The sequence below is a fragment of the Salmo salar genome, chromosome 03, assembly GCF_965601325.2.
Source record: "Salmo salar chromosome 03, fSalSal1, whole genome shotgun sequence".
Lineage (NCBI taxonomy): Eukaryota > Metazoa > Chordata > Actinopteri > Salmoniformes > Salmonidae > Salmo > Salmo salar.
Genome location: NC_138293.1, coordinates 95,540,001 through 95,555,392, shown reverse-complemented (window position 1 = coordinate 95,555,392; position 15,392 = coordinate 95,540,001). Strand labels below are relative to the sequence as shown.

At 44.7% G+C, this 15,392-nt stretch overlaps 2 protein-coding genes across 3 annotated transcripts in view; one reads left to right on the top strand and one right to left on the bottom strand.

The window, feature by feature from the left end:
* Positions 1-15,392, bottom strand: part of LOC106602029 (peripheral myelin protein 22) — a 544,081-nt gene that overhangs the window by 64,889 nt on the left and 463,800 nt on the right. The window lies entirely within an intron of this gene.
* LOC106602021 (medium-chain acyl-CoA ligase ACSF2, mitochondrial) overlaps positions 568-15,392 on the top strand; it is a 25,603-nt gene continuing 10,778 nt past the window's right edge. The window contains exons 1-5 of one of the 2 annotated variants that reach the window (XM_082972901.1): positions 568-780; positions 3,205-3,400; positions 9,640-9,768; positions 9,866-9,919; positions 10,209-10,327. In XM_082972901.1, the coding sequence (XP_082829027.1) occupies positions 653-780; positions 3,205-3,400; positions 9,640-9,768; positions 9,866-9,919; positions 10,209-10,327 (626 nt within the window). In that variant the 5' untranslated portion in view covers positions 568-652. The remainder of the gene's footprint in view (positions 781-3,204; positions 3,401-9,639; positions 9,769-9,865; positions 9,920-10,208; positions 10,328-15,392) is intronic. The other variant, XM_082972900.1, reaches the window with a different exon arrangement.

Genomic DNA, 15,392 nt, shown 5'->3' with positions numbered 1-15,392 from the left:
CTGTTCAGTCTTCGGTGACAGGATACCATGAAGGGCCCTGTTCAGTCTTCAGTGACAGGATACCATGAAGGGCCCTGTTCAGTCTTCGGTAACAGGATACCATGAAGGGCCCTGTTCAGTCTTCGGTGAGGGGCTACCATGGAGTCCCTGTTCAGTCTTCAGTGACGGGATACCATGGCGGTCCATTCACTTCCTTCTGTCATTGTTGTTGACAACAATTAGTGTATGTGAAGCATTTTGGAAGCTTGAGGGTTAAAAGTAAATGAACTTATTATTTTCAGTTTTTCACAGCTTCCTTCCTCTAACACACATTTCCAAACACATCACCGTCTAAGCCAGAAAAAATTTGAAAAATATATACTTTCAAAAAATATTTAAAATCGCTAAATGAACATTTTGTGTACTGACCACCCTCCTTTTTCACCAAACAACCCACCCTGACATACCAAGCTAAAACCGTTGCCTCTACATGACTGTGCGCTATATAGCCTACAGCCCATGTCATTACCTGTAACCTGTAAATACCCAATCAGACCAGTTTAGATAAGAGTTAAACATTTCACTACACACATTGTGATTCTCTCTCCTGAAGCCTTCGGTCAAAGGTCCCTCCAGTCTCCTGCTCTGTCCTGTCCTTCTGGTACCTCAGACCATGGCTACTCACCTCCTCAGACAGCTCAGTGTGTTCTCTAGAAGGGCTGTGTTACAACCTCTACAGGTGGTCTCCTCACTACAGAAGACATGGACACCTGGGAACCCAACCTGGCTCTGGTGCTGTAGGTAGGTTAACTATCTTATCATTGTCATACACACTAGTCTCTTATCACAGCCTAGCTAATTTGGTGTTGGTGTAAAGATTATCCACAGAGTTAGACTAGTTGGATTATTTCTCTTTTTTCACCCTTATTCGGCAAAACACGTTTTTTCGTTGATTTACCAACTGTAGAGTACAAACTAAAGGACCTGAATGTGACTGGACTTATTTAGACTGAGGGTATGTCTTTCAATGCTTCCTTGTGAGATTTACTTTTCAGAAACATGTTTTTTACAAATCAAATATGTTTTAACTTGGATTGTCCAGCCCAGTTTCTGCTTTGTCTTGGCTGTAAGGAACGGGGTTCAGCGTGGTTGTCTTGGCTGTAAGGAACGGGGCTCAGCGTGGTTGTCTTGGCTGTAAGGAACGGGGTTCAGCGTGGTTGTCTTGGCTGTAAGGAACGGGGTTCAGCGTGGTTGTCTTGGCTGTAAGGAACGGGGTTCAGCGTGGTTGTCTTGGCTGTAAGGAACGGGGTTCAGCGTGGTTGTCTTGGCTGTAAGGAACGGGGTTCAGCGTGGTTGTCTTGGCTGTAAGGAACGGGGTTCAGCGTGGTTGTCTTGGCTGTAAGGAACGGGGTTCAGTGTGGTTGTCTTGGCTGTAAGGAACGGGGTTCAGCGTGGTTGTCTTGGCTGTAAGGAACGGGGTTCAGCGTGGTTGTCTTGGCTGTAAGGAACGGGGCTCAGCGTGGTTGTCTTGGCTGTAAGGAACGGGGTTCAGCGTGGTTGTCTTGGCTGTAAGGAACGGGGCTCAGCGTGGTTGTCTTGGCTGTAAGGAACGGGGCTCAGCGTGGTTGTCTTGGCTGTAAGGAACAGGGTTCAGCGTGGTTGTCTTGGCTGTAAGGAACGGGGTTCAGCGTGGTTGTCTTGGCTGTAAGGAACAGGGTTCAGCGTGGTTGTCTTGGCTGTAAGGAACGGGGTTCAGCGTGGTTGTCTTGGCTGTAAGGAACGGGGCTCAGCGTGGTTGTCTTGGCTGTAAGGAACGGGGCTCAGCGTGGTTGTCTTGGCTGTAAGGAACGGGGCTCAGCGTGGTTGTCTTGGCTGTAAGGAACGGGGTTCAGCGTGGTTGTCTTGGCACTGAACATGTTTGTTTTTTCACGTATCCATTAGTCCAGTTTCCCCTCTGAAAGACTTCACATGTCCTGTGACCTGATGGGAATAATATTGAGTGAGTGAGGTGGGCCATATTTGTTCTAATAGCAGCCTGCTGTTTATGTAGGCTCCCAACAGAACAGCCGAGAGAGGTCGACTATGAAACCACAGCCCACAGAACTCCATAGGAGGTCGGGTTAGGATCCACAGGAGGTCAGGTTAGGGTCCACAGGAGGTCGGGTTAGGGTCCACAGGAGGTCGGGTTAGGGTCCACAGGAGGCCGGGTTAGGATCCACAGGAGGCTGGGTTAGGATCCACAGGAGGTCGGGTTAGGGTCCACAGGAGGTCAGGTTAGGGTCCACAGGAGGTCGGGTTAGGATCCACAGGAGGTCAGGTTAGGGTCAGGAATGCAGATGTTTCCTTTCTGATGTTTGACTAACTCCAGTATTATATTGACATGTCATGGATAATGTCCACCAACCGTTCCCTGTCTGTTTCCACCCCCCTGTGTATCTCTCTCTGTATATACTGTCTTGCTAAAGTATTCATACCCCTTGGATTTCTTCACATTTTATTGTGTTACAAAGTGGAATTAAAATTGATTTAACTGCATTCTTTTTGTCAACAATCTACTCAAAATACTCTAATGTCAAAGTGGAAGATTTTTTTTTTTTATCTTTTAAGAGTAATAAAAATTACATGACTAAAATATAGTCATTTCAGAAGTATTCAGCACAGCCTAAATTAGATCAGGAGTAAAATGTGGCTTTACAAATCACATAATAAGTTACATGGACTCTGTGAAATAATAGGGATTGACAAGATTTTTGATTGACTAACCCGTCCCCCATATATACAACATCTGGAAGGTCCCTCAGTCAAGTATTACAGATTCAACTACAAAGACCAGGGAGCTTTTCGAAAGCATTATAAAGAAGAGCAGGGATTGGTAGATGGGTAACAATAACAAATCAGACTTTGGATATCTCTTTAAGCATGGTCAAGTTAATCATTATGCTGTGGATGATGTATTAAACCCCCCCAGACACATCAAAGCTACTGAACTGAGCTGCAGGTAAGGAATGAAATCCAAGGGGTATGAATACTATTTTACAAGGTGTAGTATCTTTCCACGTTCATAATACATTTATAACCAAGGCATATCACATTTATAAGCAGTACACTTATGTGAGCTGTAGCTACAGCCATAGGACCTCCTCAGTGACCCTGCTGGGCCTTTAGAACGTCTTCATCATAATGTCTTATAAAGGCTTATAATACGTTACGTCTCTCCCTCAACAGATCCCTCCATGTGGACAGTCCCCCCATGGTCCCAGGGCAGAGCTTCAGCTACGTCCATGGGGCCTCCTCAGTGTCCCTGCTGGGCCAGACGGTGGGTCAGAGTCTTCAGGCTGCAGCCGACCGCTGGCCCCACAGAGAGGCCCTGGTCTTCCTGCAGGATGGAGTCCGTAAGACCTTCTCCCAGTTTCAGGAGAACGTGAGTCTCCAGGGAACAGCTAGTCTCACTAGGGAACACCCATCCTATATATTCACATCTGACACTAGGGGACACCCATCCTATATATTCACATCTGACACTAGGGGACACCCATCCTATATATTCACATCTGACACTAGGGAACACCCATCCTATATATTCACATCTGACACTAGGGAACATCCATCCTATATATTCACATCTAACACTAGGGAACATCCATCCTATATATTCACATCTGTTTCATCACATTTGGACGCCAGGAATCAATTTCCTTTTTCCCCTCTTCTCACCTAAGGCATATAAATGCATGATTTGTCAGTACATTTCTAATGGTCGACAACCGTTCCGGTATAGGGACACTGATCCCGTAGAGGTTAACTACATAGTGAAGTGTGGGATTGTAGTGTTTTAGTAGCGGTAACATTACAATAGGACTGTAGAGGTTTAGGAGGGGTAACATAACAGGACCGTAGAGGTTTAGGAGGGGTAACATAACAACAGGACTGTAGAGGTTTAGGAGGGGTAACATAACAGGACTGTAGAGGTTTAGGAGGGGTAACATAACAGGACTGTAGAGGTTTAGGAGGGGTAACATAACAACAGGATTGTAGAGGTTTAGGAGGGGTAACATAACAGGACTGTAGAGGTGTAGGAGGGGTAACATAACAACAGGACTATAGAGGTTTAGGAGGGGTAACATAACAGGATTGTAGAGGTTTAGGAGGGGTAACATAACAGGACTGTAGAGGTTTAGGAGGGGTAACATAACAACAGGACTGTAGAGGTTTAGGAGGGGTAACATAACAGGATTGTAGAGGTTTAGGAGGGGTAACATAACAGGACTGTAGAGGTTTAGGAGGGGTAACATAACAACAGGACTATAGAGGTTTAGGAGGGGTAACATAACAGGATTGTAGAGGTGTAGGAGGGGTAACATAACAGGACTGTGAGAGGTTTAGGAGGGGTAACACAACAACAGGATTGTAGAGGTTTAGGAGGGGTAACATAACACGGACTGTAGAGGTTTAGGAGGGGTAACACAACAGGACTGTAGAGGTTTAGGAGGGGTAACATAACAACAGGACTGTAGAGGTTTAGGAGGGGTAACATAACAGGACTGTAGAGGTGTAGGAGGGGTAACACAACAGGATTGTAGAGGTTTAGGAGGGGTAACATAACAACAGGACTGTAGAGGTTTAGGAGGGGTAACATAACACAGGACCGTAGAGGTTTAGGAGGGGTAACATAACAGGACTGTAGAGGTTTAGGAGGGGTAACATAACAACAGGACTGTAGAGGTTTAGGAGGGGTAACATAACAACAGGACTATAGAGGTTTAGGAGGGGTAACACAACAGGACTGTAGAGGTTTAGGAGGGGTAACATAACAACAGGACTGTAGAGGTTTAGGAGGGGTAACATAACAACAGGACTATAGAGGTTTAGGAGGGGTAACATAACAACATGACTGTAGAGGTTTAGGAGGGGTAACATAACAGGACTGTAGAGGTTTAGGAGGGGTAACATAACAACAGGACTGTAGAGGTTTAGGAGGGGTAACAGAACAGGACTGTAGAGGTTTAGGAGGGGTAACATAACACGGACTGTAGAGGTTTAGGAGGGGTAACAGAACAGGACTGTAGAGGTTTAGGAGGGGTAGAGGCGGAGGGGTAACAGACAGGACTGTAGAGGTTTAGGAGGGGTAACATAACACGGACTGTAGAGGTTTAGGAGGGGTAACATAACAGGACTGTAGAGGTGTAGGAGGGGTAACATAACAGGATTGTAGAGGTTTAGGAGGGGTAACATAACAACAGGACTGTAGAGGTTTAGGAGGGGTAACACAACAGGACTGTAGAGGTTTAGGAGGGGTAACACTACACAGGACTGTAGAGGTGTAGGAGGGGTAACATAACAACAGGACTGTAGAGGTTTAGGAGGGGTAACATAACAGGACTGTAGAGGTTTAGGAGGGGTAACATAACAACAGGATTGTAGAGGTTTAGGAGGGGTAACATAACAGGACTGTAGAGGTTTAGGAGGGGTAACATAACAGGACTGTAGAGGTTTAGGAGGGGTAACATAACAACAGGACTGTAGAGGTTTAGGAGGGGTAACACAACAGGACTGTAGAGGTTTAGGAGGGGTAACATAACAACAGGACTGTAGAGGTTTAGGAGGGGTAACATAACAGGACTGTAGAGGTTTAGGAGGGGTAACATAACAACATGATTGTAGAGGTTTAGGAGGGGTAACATAACAACAGGACTGTAGAGGTGTAGGAGGGGTAACATAACAGGACTGTAGAGGTTTAGGAGGGGTAACATAACAACAGGACTGTAGAGGTTTAGGAGGGGTAACATAACAACAGGACTGTAGAGGTTTAGGAGGGGTAACATAACAACATGATTGTAGAGGTTTAGGAGGGGTAACATAACAACAGGACTATAGAGGTGTAGGAGGGGTAACATAACAGGATTGTAGAGGTGTAGGAGGGGTAACATAACAACAGGACTGTAGAGGTGTAGGAGGGGTAACATAACAACAGGACTGTAGAGGTGTAGGAGGGGTAACATAACAACAGGATTGTAGAGGTGTAGGAGGGGTAACATAACAACAGGACTGTAGAGGTGTAGGAGGGGTAACATAACAGGACTGTAGAGGTTTAGGAGGGGTAACATAACAGGACTGTAGAGGTTTAGGAGGGGTAACATAACAGGACTGTAGAGGTTTAGGAGGGGTAACATAACAACAGGACTATAGAGGTGTAGGAGGGGTAACATAACAGGATTGTAGAGGTGTAGGAGGGGTAACATAACAACAGGACTGTAGAGGTGTAGGAGGGGTAACATAACAACAGGACTATAGAGGTGTAGGAGGGGTAACATAACAGGATTGTAGAGGTGTAGGAGGGGTAACATAACAGGACTGTAGAGGTTTAGGAGGGGTAACAGAACAGGACTGTAGAGGTTTAGGAGGGGTAACATAACAGGACTGTAGAGGTTTAGGAGGGGTAACATAACAACAGGACTATAGAGGTGTAGGAGGGGTAACATAACAGGATTGTAGAGGTGTAGGAGGGGTAACATAACAACAGGACTGTAGAGGTTTAGGAGGGGTAACACAACATGACTAGAGGTTTAGGAGGGGTAACATAACAGGACTGTAGAGGTGTAGGAGGGGTAACATAACAACAGGACTAGAGGTTTAGGAGGGGTAACATAACAGGACTGTAGAGGTTTAGGAGGGGTAACATAACAACATGATTGTAGGGGTTTAGGAGGGGTAACATAACAGGACTGTAGAGGTTTAGGAGGGGTAACATAACAGGACTGTAGAGGTTTAGGAGGGGTAACATAACAACAGGATTGTAGAGGTTTAGGAGGGGTAACATAACAGGACTGTAGAGGTTTAGGAGGGGTAACATAACAACAGGATTGTAGAGGTTTAGGAGGGGTAACATAACAGGACTGTAGAGGTGTAGGAGGGGTAACATAACAACAGGACTAGAGGTTTAGGAGGGGTAACATAACAACAGGATTGTAGAGGTTTAGGAGGGGTAACATAACAGGACTGTAGAGGTTTAGGAGGGGTAACATAACAACAGGATTGTAGAGGTTTAGGAGGGGTAACATAACAGGACTGTAGAGGTGTAGGAGGGGTAACATAACAACATGACTATAGAGGTGTAGGAGGGGTAACATAACAACAGGACTAGAGGTTTAGGAGGGGTAACATAACAACAGGACTGTAGAGGTTTAGGAGGGGTAACATAACAACAGGACTGTAGAGGTGTAGGAGGGGTAACATAACAGGACTGTAGAGGTTTAGGAGGGGTAACATAACAACAGGATTGTAGAGGTTTAGGAGGGGTAACATAACAGGACTGTAGAGGTTTAGGAGGGGTAACATAACAGGACTGTAGAGGTGTAGGAGGGGTAACATAACAGGACTGTAGAGGTTTAGGAGGGGTAACATAACAACATGATTGTAGAGGTTTAGGAGGGGTAACATAACAACAGGACTGTAGAGGTTTAGGAGGGGTAACATAACAGGACTGTAGAGGTTTAGGAGGGGTAACATAACAACATGATTGTAGAGGTGTAGGAGGGGTAACATAACAACATGATTGTAGAGGTTTAGGAGGGGTAACATAACAGGACTGTAGAGGTTTAGGAGGGGTAACATAACAACAGGACTGTAGAGGTTTAGGAGGGGTAACATAACAACAGGACTGTAGAGGTTTAGGAGGGGTAACATAACAGGACTGTAGAGGTGTAGGAGGGGTAACATTACAATAGGACTGTAGAGGTTTAGGAGGGGTAACATAACAGGACTGTAGAGGTTTAGGAGGGGTAACATAACAGGACTGTAGAGGTTTAGGAGGGGTAACATAACAACAGGATTGTAGAGGTTTAGGAGGGGTAACATAACAACATGATTGTAGAGGTTTAGGAGGGGTAACAGAACAGGACTGTAGAGGTTTAGGAGGGGTAACATAACAGGACTGTAGAGGTTTAGGAGGGGTAACATAACAACATGATTGTAGAGGTTTAGGAGGGGTAACATAACAACATGATTGTAGAGGTTTAGGAGGGGTAACATAACAACAGGACTGTAGAGGTTTAGGAGGGGTAACATAACAACATGATTGTAGAGGTTTAGGAGGGGTAACATTACAATAGGACTGTAGAGGTTTAGGAGGGGTAACATAACAGGACTGTAGAGGTGTAGGAGGGGTAACATAACAACATGATTGTAGAGGTTTAGGAGGGGTAACATAACAGGACTGTAGAGGTTTAGGAGGGGTAACATAACAGGACTGTAGAGGTTTAGGAGGGGTAACATAACAACAGGATTGTAGAGGTTTAGGAGGGGTAACATAACAGGACTGTAGAGGTTTAGGAGGGGTAACATAACAGGACTGTAGAGGTGTAGGAGGGGTAACATAACAACAGGACTGTAGAGGTTTAGGAGGGGTAACATAACAACAGGACTATAGAGGTTTAGGAGGGGTAACATAACAGGACTGTAGAGGTTTAGGAGGGGTAACATAACAGGACTGTAGAGGTGTAGGAGGGGTAACATAACAACAGGACTGTAGAGGTTTAGGAGGGGTAACATAACAACAGGACTATAGAGGTTTAGGAGGGGTAACATAACAACAGGACTGTAGAGGTTTAGGAGGGGTAACATAACAACAGGACTGTAGAGGTGTAGGAGGGGTAACAGAACAGGACTGTAGAGGTTTAGGAGGGGTAACATAACAACAGGACTGTAGAGGTGTAGGAGGGGTAACATAACAACAGGATTGTAGAGGTTTAGGAGGGGTAACATAACAGGACTGTAGAGGTGTAGGAGGGGTAACATAACAGGACTGTAGAGGTTTAGGAGGGGTAACATAACAGGACTGTAGAGGTTTAGGAGGGGTAACATAACAGGACTGTAGAGGTTTAGGAGGGGTAACATAACAGGACTGTAGAGGTGTAGGAGGGGTAACATAACAGGACTGTAGAGGTTTAGGAGGGGTAACATAACAGGACTGTAGAGGTGTAGGAGGGGTAACATAACAGGACTGTAGAGGTTTAGGAGGGGTAACATAACAGGACTGTAGAGGTTTGGAGGGGTAACATAACAGGACTGTAGAGGTTTAGGAGGGGTAACATAACAGGACTGTAGAGGTGTAGGAGGGGTAACATAACAGGACTGTAGAGGTTTAGGAGGGGTAACATAACAACAGGATTGTAGAGGTTTGGAGGGGTAACATAACAACATGATTGTAGAGGTTTAGGAGGGGTAACATAACAGGATTGTAGAGGTTTAGGAGGGGTAACATAACAGGACTGTAGAGGTTTAGGAGGGGTAACATAACAGGACTGTAGAGGTGTAGGAGGGGTAACATAACAGGATTGTAGAGGTTTAGGAGGGGTAACATAACAACAGGCATTGTGTTTAGTGTCTCGCTCGACTTTGAAACCTACGGGAAGTCCAGTCAAAGTGTTGTTGTTGTTATTGGTTAAACATTGATATTGAAACATAACAGGATGGGTTACCCTGTCAACTAGAAGATCCGTTATGAAACACAACTCCAGAACAACGTTGATGTATTATTATCACAGTTCTAATCATTTGCTACGGCAACAAAAACATATTTATTTGTACAGCTCTGGGCTTCTTTACATATAGGGATATCATCCTGTATATTACTACCTGGGTCATGGTCTCCCTCCTACCCAGGTTGACCAGGCTGCTGCAGGTCTCCTGGCCCTGGGTCTGAAGAGAGGGGACAGACTAGGAGTCTGGGGGCCCAACACATACCACTGGATCCTGTTTCAGTTCGCCACAGCCAAGTCTGGCATCATACTGGTGAAGATGAGCTATTAGATTAGATTCTAAAATTAATATGTATTATCTGTTAGGATCTATTGTTCCTAATATTAAAGTATTGTTCTAATCTCTACAGGTGTCAATAAACCCAGCCTATCAGCTGAAGGAGCTGGAGTACACCCTGAGGAAGGTTTGTTCTTATCCAGTACCATGTTGTTTTACACTTCCTGGTTTGACTGAATGAATAGCTGAACTGATCCTGACCCTGGTGCTGTCTGTGTCCTTCCCAGTTTATTAAGACCCAGAGGTTCTGTTCTCTCTGTCTCTGTAGGTGCAGTGTAAAGCTGTGGTGTGTCCTTCCCAGTTTATTAAGACCCAGAGGTTCTATTCTCTCTGTCTCTGTAGGTGCAGTGTAAAGCAGTGGTGTGTCCCACCCAGTTTATTAAGACCCAGAGGTTCTATTCTCTCTGTCTCTGTAGGTGCAGTGTAAAGCAGTGGTGTGTCCCACCCAGTTTAAGACCCAGAGGTTCTGTGACATGCTGAGACAGATCTGCCCAGAGATGGAAACAGCAGAGTCAGGGGTCTTTAGAAGCTCCAGGTATGTTAATTCTGTACTATTGGACCATGAGTGAATTAGCAGACAGGTATGTTAATATTGTACTACTGCATCATGACTGAGTCAACAGACATATTGTATTACTGCACCATGAAGTAAACAAGTACCAAGCAGGATAGCTAACATCATAGATATAGAACCCTGAACATATATGGCATAGAAGAGATCCGATTAAATTACTAGAAGGGCTATGTCATAAACCCTCAAAGTTCCTGAATGGTAAAATAATGGCAGTCATTTTGGTCAGGGACAAATCCAAACCAGCCTAATTGGAAGGAATGGAAGTAGAGGCATAGGGGATGCACTTCCTGCTTTTACTGATACAGGAACATAAAAGTAAGGCATGTGATATTGTATATCAGAAATTGTGTATTAAAATTATTGGCTAATGTGAAACACAGTAAAAGGGCTACACAGGAACTATGCTGGATTGACTCTGAATAAGAATCAAATCAAATCAAATCAAATGTATTTATATAGCCCTTCGTACATCAGCTGATATCTCAAAGTGCTGTACAGAAACCCAGCCTAAAACTCCAAACAGCAAGCAATGCATGTGAAAGAAGCACGGTGGCTAGGAAAAACTCCCAAGGAAAAACTCCCTAGAAAGGCCAAAAACCTTGGAAGAAACCTAGAGAGGAACCAGGCTATGAGGGGTGGCCAGTCCTCTTCTGGCTGTGCCGGGTGGATATTGTAACAGAACATGGTCAAGATGTTAAAATGTTCATAAATGACCAAAATGGTCAAATAATAATAATCTTATTAGTTGTCGAGGGTGCAACAAGCACGTCCGGTGAACAGGTCAGGGTTCCATAGCCGCAGGCAGAACAGTTGAAACTGGAGCAGCAGCACGGCAAGGTGGACTGGGGACAGCAAGGAGTCATCATGCCAGGTAGTCCTGAGGCATGGTCCTAGGGCTCAGGTCCTCCGAGAGAAAGAAAGAAAGAAAGAGAGAAAGAGAGAATTAGAGAGAGCATATTTAAATTCACACAGGACACCGGATAAGACAAGAGAAATACTCCAGATGTAACAGACTGACCCTAGCCCCCCGACACATAAACTACTGCAGCATAAATACTGGAGGCTGAGACAGGAGGGATCAGGAGACACTGTGGCCCCATCCGATGAAACCCCCAGACAGGGCCAAACAGGCAGGATATAACCCCACCCACTTTGCCAAAGCACAGCCCCCACACCACTAGAGGGATGTCTCCAACCACCAACTTACCGTCCTAAGACAAGGCCGAGTATAGCCCACAAAGATCTCCGCCACGGCACAACCCAAGGGGGGGCGCCAACCCAGACAGGAAGACCACGTCAGTGACTCAGCCCACTCAAGTGACGCACCCCTCCCATGGACGGCATGGAAGAACACCAGTACGCCAGTGACTCAGCCCCTGTAATAGGGTTAGAGGCAGAGAATCCCAGTGGAGAGAGGGGAACCGGCAAGGCAGAGACAGCAAGGGCGGTTCGTTGCTCCAGCCTTTCCGTTCACCTTCACACTCCTGGGCCAGACTATACTTAATCATAGGACCTACTGAAGAGATAAGTCTTCAGTAAAGACTTAAAGGTTGAGACTGAGTCTGCGTCTCTCACATGGGTAGGCAGACCATTCCATAAAAATGGAGCTCTATAGGAGAAAGCCCTACCTCCAGCCGTTTGCTTAGAAATTGTAGGGAAAATTAGGAGGCCTGCGTCTTGTGACCGTAGCGTATGTGTAGGTATGTACGGCAGGACCAAATCGGAAAGATAGGTAGGAGCAAGCCCATGTAATGCTTTGTAGGTTAGCAGTAAAACCTTGAAATCAGCCCTTGCCTTAACAGGAAGCCAGTGTAGGGAGGCTAGCACTGGAGTAATATGATCCAATTTGTTGGTTCTAGTCAGGATTCTAGCAGCCGTATTTAGCACTAACTGAAGTTTATTTAGTGCTTTATCCGGGTAGCCGGAAAGTAGAGCATTGCAGTAGTCCAGCCTAGAAGTAACAAAAGCATGGATTAATTTTTCTGCGTCATTTTTGGACAGAAAGTTTCTGATTTTTGCAATGTTACGTAGATGGAAAAAAGCTGTCCTTGAAACAGTCTTGATATGTTCTTCAAAAGAGAGATCAGGATCCAGAGTAACGCCGAGGTCCTTCACAGTTTTATTTGAGACGACTGTACAACCATCCAGATTAATTGTCAGATTCAACAGAAGATCTCTTTGTTTCTTGGGACCTAGAACAAGCATCTCTGTTTTGTCCGAGTTTAAAAGTAGAAAGTTTGCAGCCATCCACTTCTTTATGTCTGAAACACAGGCTTCTAGCGAGGGCAATTTTGGGGCTTCACCATGTTTCATTGAAATGTACAGCTGTGTGTCGTCCGCATAGCAGTGAAATTTCACATTATGTTTTCGAATGACATCCCCAAGAGGTAAAATATATAGTGAAAACAATAGTGGTCCTAAAACGGAACCTTGAGGAACACCGAAATTTACAATTGATTTGTCAGAGGACAAACCATTCACAGAGACAAACTGATATCTTTCCGACAGATAAGATCTAAACCAGGCAAGAACTTGTCCATGTAGACCAATTTGGGTTTCCAATCTCTCCAAAAGAATGTGATGATCGATGGTACCAAAAGCGGCACTAAGATCTAGGAGCACGAGGACAGATGCTGAGCCTCGGTCTGACGTCATTAAAAGGTCATTTACCACCTTCACAAGTGCAGTCTCAGTGCTATGATGGGGTCTAAAACAAGACTGAAGCGTTTCGTATACATTGTTTGTCTTCAGGAAGGCAGTGAGTTGCTGTGCAACAGCTTTTTTTGTAAAAATTGAGAGGAATGGAAGATTCGATATAGGCCGATAGTTTTTTTATAATTTCTGGGTCAAGATTCGGCTTTTTCAAGAGAGGCTTTATTACTGCCACTTTTAGTGAGCTTGGTACACATCCGGTGGATAGAGAGCCGTTTATTATGTTCAACATAGGAGGACCAAGCACAGGAAGCAGCTCTTTCAGTAGTTTAGTTGGAATAGGGTCCAGTATGCAGCTTGAGGGTTTGGAGGCCATGATTATTTTCATCATTGTGTCAAGAGATATAGTACTAAAACACTTTAGTATCTCCCTTGATCCTAGGTCCTGGCAGAGTTGTGCAGACTCAGGACAATGAAGCTTTGGAGGAATACCCAGATTTAAAGGAATTTGCTTTCTAATGATCATGATCTTTTCCTCAAAGAAGTTCATAAATGTATTACTGCTGAAGTGAAAGCCATCCTCCATTTGCGAATGCTGCTTTTTAGTTAGCTTTGCGACAGTATCAAAAATAAATTTCGGATTGTTATTATTTTCCTCAATTAAGTTGGAAAAATAGGATGATCGAGCAGCAGTGAGGGCTCTTCGATACTGCACGGTACTGTCTTTCAAAGCTAGTCGGAAGACTTCCAGTTTGGTGTGGCGCCATTTCCGTTCCAATTTTCTGGAAGCTTGCTTCAGAGCTCGTGTATTTTCTGTATACCAGGGAGCTAGTTTCTTATGACAGATGTTTTTAATTTTTAGGGGTGCAACTGCATCTAGGGTATTGCGCAAGGTTAAATTGAGTTCCTTGGTTAGGTGGTTAACCCCACTGAGTCGATGATGGCTCCGAAAGCCTTTTGGAGTGGGTCTGTGGACTTTTCCATGTGAATGCTAAAGTCACCAAAAATTTAAATATTATCTGCTATGACTACAAGATCCGATAGGAATTCAGGGAACTCAGTGAGGAACACTGCATATGGCCCAGGAGGCCTGTAAACAGTAGCTATAAAAAGTGAGTGAGTAGGCTGCATAGATTTCATGACTAGAAGCTCAAAATAAATATTACCACTGGAGGATGTCTATTTACCTGTAACTGTAAATGGAACCTCATTATCTGTGCATGGTGATGGTGACAGACAGGGACAGTAGAGGACCTAATGAAGGCTGTTACTGTAATGTTACTGTAATGTTACTGTAATGTACAGTGTATTCGGAAAGTATTCAGACTTTTTCAACATTTTGTTACATTACAGCCTTATTGAAAAATAAAAAATAAATCCTCATCAATCTACACACAATACACCATAATGAAAGAGTGAAAACTGGTTTTTAGATATGTTTGCACATTTATTACAAATAAAAAACAGAAATATCTTATTTACATAAGTTTCAGACCCTTTGCTATGAGACTCGAAATTGAGCTCAGGTGCATCCTGTTTCCATTGATCAGCCTTGATGTTTCTACAACTTGATTGGAGTCCACCTGTGGTAGATTAAATTGATTGGACATGATTTGGAAAAGCACACACCTGTCTATATAAGGTCCCACAGTTGAAAATGCATGTCAGAGCAAAAACAAGCCTTGAAGGAATTGTCCGTAGAGCTCTGAGACAGGATTGTGTCGAGGCACAGATATGGGGAAGGGTACCAAAAATGTCTGCAGCATTGAAGCTTCCCAAGAACACAGTGTCCTCCATCATTCTTAAATTAAAGACGTTTGGAACCACCAAGGCTCTCCCTTAAGCTGGCCGCTTGGCCAAACTGAGCAATTGGGGGGGAAGGGTCGTGGTCAGAGAGGTGACCAAGAACCTGACAGAGCTCAAGAGTTCCTCTGTGGAGATGGGAGAACCTCCCAGAAGGACACCCATGTCTGCAGCGTTCCACCAATCAGGCCTTTATGTTAGTGGCCAGACGGAAGCCACTCCTCAGTAAAAGGCACATGACAGCCTGCTTGGAGTTTGCCAAAATGCACCTAAATGACTCTGACCATGAGAAACAAGATTCTCTGCTCTTATGAAACCAAGATTGAACTCTTTGGCCTGAATGCCAAGCGTCACATCTGGAGGAAACCTGGCACCATCTCTACGGTGAAGCATGGTGGTGGCAGCATCATGCTGTGGGGATGTTTTTCAGGGGCAGAGACTTGGAGACTAGTTCGAATCGAGGGAAAGATGAATGGAGCAAAGTACAGAGAGATCCTTGATGAAAGCCTTCTCCAAGGAGCTCAGGATCTCAGACTGGGGTGAAGGTTTACCTTCCAACTGGACAATGACC